Genomic DNA, 1,435 nt, shown 5'->3' on the forward strand with positions numbered 1-1,435 from the left:
ACGTTCATTGACATGCTAAACAAATTAAAATCAAATATAAGTATAGAATATTATTTTCCTTACCTGAAGAAGAAATATATATAAGCTACAAATAATCATAAATTGAATTTCAGGAGATAAGACTGCAAACTATGCCACAATTGGAGGATACCGTGCCAGAAGCAACAGAGGATCCGAGTTAAATCTTAGTACATTTTTGTTTCTAATAAATCATAAGAACATTACATATCATGCAAAATCAGAAGATACATGATACTCAACTCACAATATCTTTTCAGTTATAAAATGCTAGAACAACTTTCAGTTACCAGAAAAAATAATAATAATAATAATAATTTCTGAATGATATGCAATAAGTATCAGAATAAGGAAGCAGGTTTAATACACAAAAGACGCGATCCTTCAAGAAGAACAGAATAGGATATTAAAAGCTAAAAAAAAAAAGCACCAATTTCAAAATTACTCCTGCTTCTACAACCAGAGAGAAATTCATACTCAAATCTCAGCACATGGAAGGCAAGAGCAGCCTGATCAATCCTTATTCCTCTTCAAGCGCGCTAAAGCAAAAGATAAAGAGGAATGACAAGCGTCAATTTGTTCTACTTCTTGAAACGAGCAACCTCTCGCTCGTTAGGGAAGAAGCCCATAAGACGACCAGCAGAATTCTGGTAGGCGTACATGAAGCCGCCCATAAGCCCGATAAGACCGCCGGTAACCATCGACGGACCCCGGATGTTGGGCTTGATCCCTGCGAGATGATGAATTGAGGACTAGTGATAAAACCAAACCCTAAGAAGGAAGAGAGAAAAAGATAGAACAGAGAAGAAGAGACGGACCAGAGAGGTAGCCGACGGTGACGGAAACACCAGTGATGGTTGATAAGCGAAGGTAATCAAGGGCGCTGAAATTGGCAACTGTCTTGGTGAAGGGAGGGTTTCGATCAATCACCGGATACTCCGGCTTAGCAGATGCAGTAATATCAGTGTTCATTTCGTTCTCTCCGTCTTCCTTTGCTCCGCCGCCGGTGATTCTCTTCCGCACAGTGATGATCTGCCGCGCAGACGCCAACTTCGGCCGCTATCAACGGAAAAAATCTTGCGACCGGAGTCCAAACTTCGGCCTTTCAAAAAAAAAAATTTCTATGCTCCTCAATTATTTTCTATGAATTATTTTTAATAATCCCAAAATAATCCAAAAATAACCCGCGGTCTGTAGGTTATTTTTGGGTTATTTCCACATTATTGAAAATAACTAAGAAATAATCTGAACATAACTCAAGAATAACCTCTGCGGCAGGTAGAGGTGTGTCAGGAGTCCGGACAAAAAATGCGATCGTTAACCAGAAAAAAAATTTTCTGTGCGGACTCTTGTTGTAGCTCTACGTGCCGCGGAGGTTATTCCTGAATTATTTTCAGATTATTTCTGGGTTATTTTC

The 1,435-nt window shown here is 39.2% G+C and overlaps 1 protein-coding gene across 1 annotated transcript; it reads right to left on the bottom strand.

Moving 5' to 3' along the window:
• Positions 1-304: 304 nt before the first annotated feature.
• Positions 305-1,135, bottom strand: LOC110036320 (NADH-ubiquinone oxidoreductase 20.9 kDa subunit). Its single transcript, XM_020740738.1, has 2 exons — positions 837-1,135; positions 305-748 (listed from the first exon to the last, which is right to left on the bottom strand). Exons 1-2 carry the CDS (start codon positions 988-990, stop codon positions 600-602), a joined length of 303 nt encoding a protein of 100 aa, XP_020596397.1. The 5' UTR covers positions 991-1,135; the 3' UTR covers positions 305-599.
• Positions 1,136-1,435: the final 300 nt, after the last annotated feature.

This window comes from Phalaenopsis equestris, unplaced genomic scaffold, assembly GCF_001263595.1.
Source record: "Phalaenopsis equestris unplaced genomic scaffold, ASM126359v1 Scaffold000002, whole genome shotgun sequence".
NCBI lineage: Eukaryota > Viridiplantae > Streptophyta > Magnoliopsida > Asparagales > Orchidaceae > Phalaenopsis > Phalaenopsis equestris.

Coding starts and splice junctions, on each gene's coding strand:
- LOC110036320 (XM_020740738.1), bottom strand. CDS start 990: ATGAACACTGATATTACTGCATCTGCTAAGCCGGAGTATCCGGTGATT. Junction 749..836: donor CACCGTCGGCTACCTCTCTG/GTCCGTCTCTTC, acceptor ATCATCTCGCAG/GGATCAAGCCCAACATCCGG.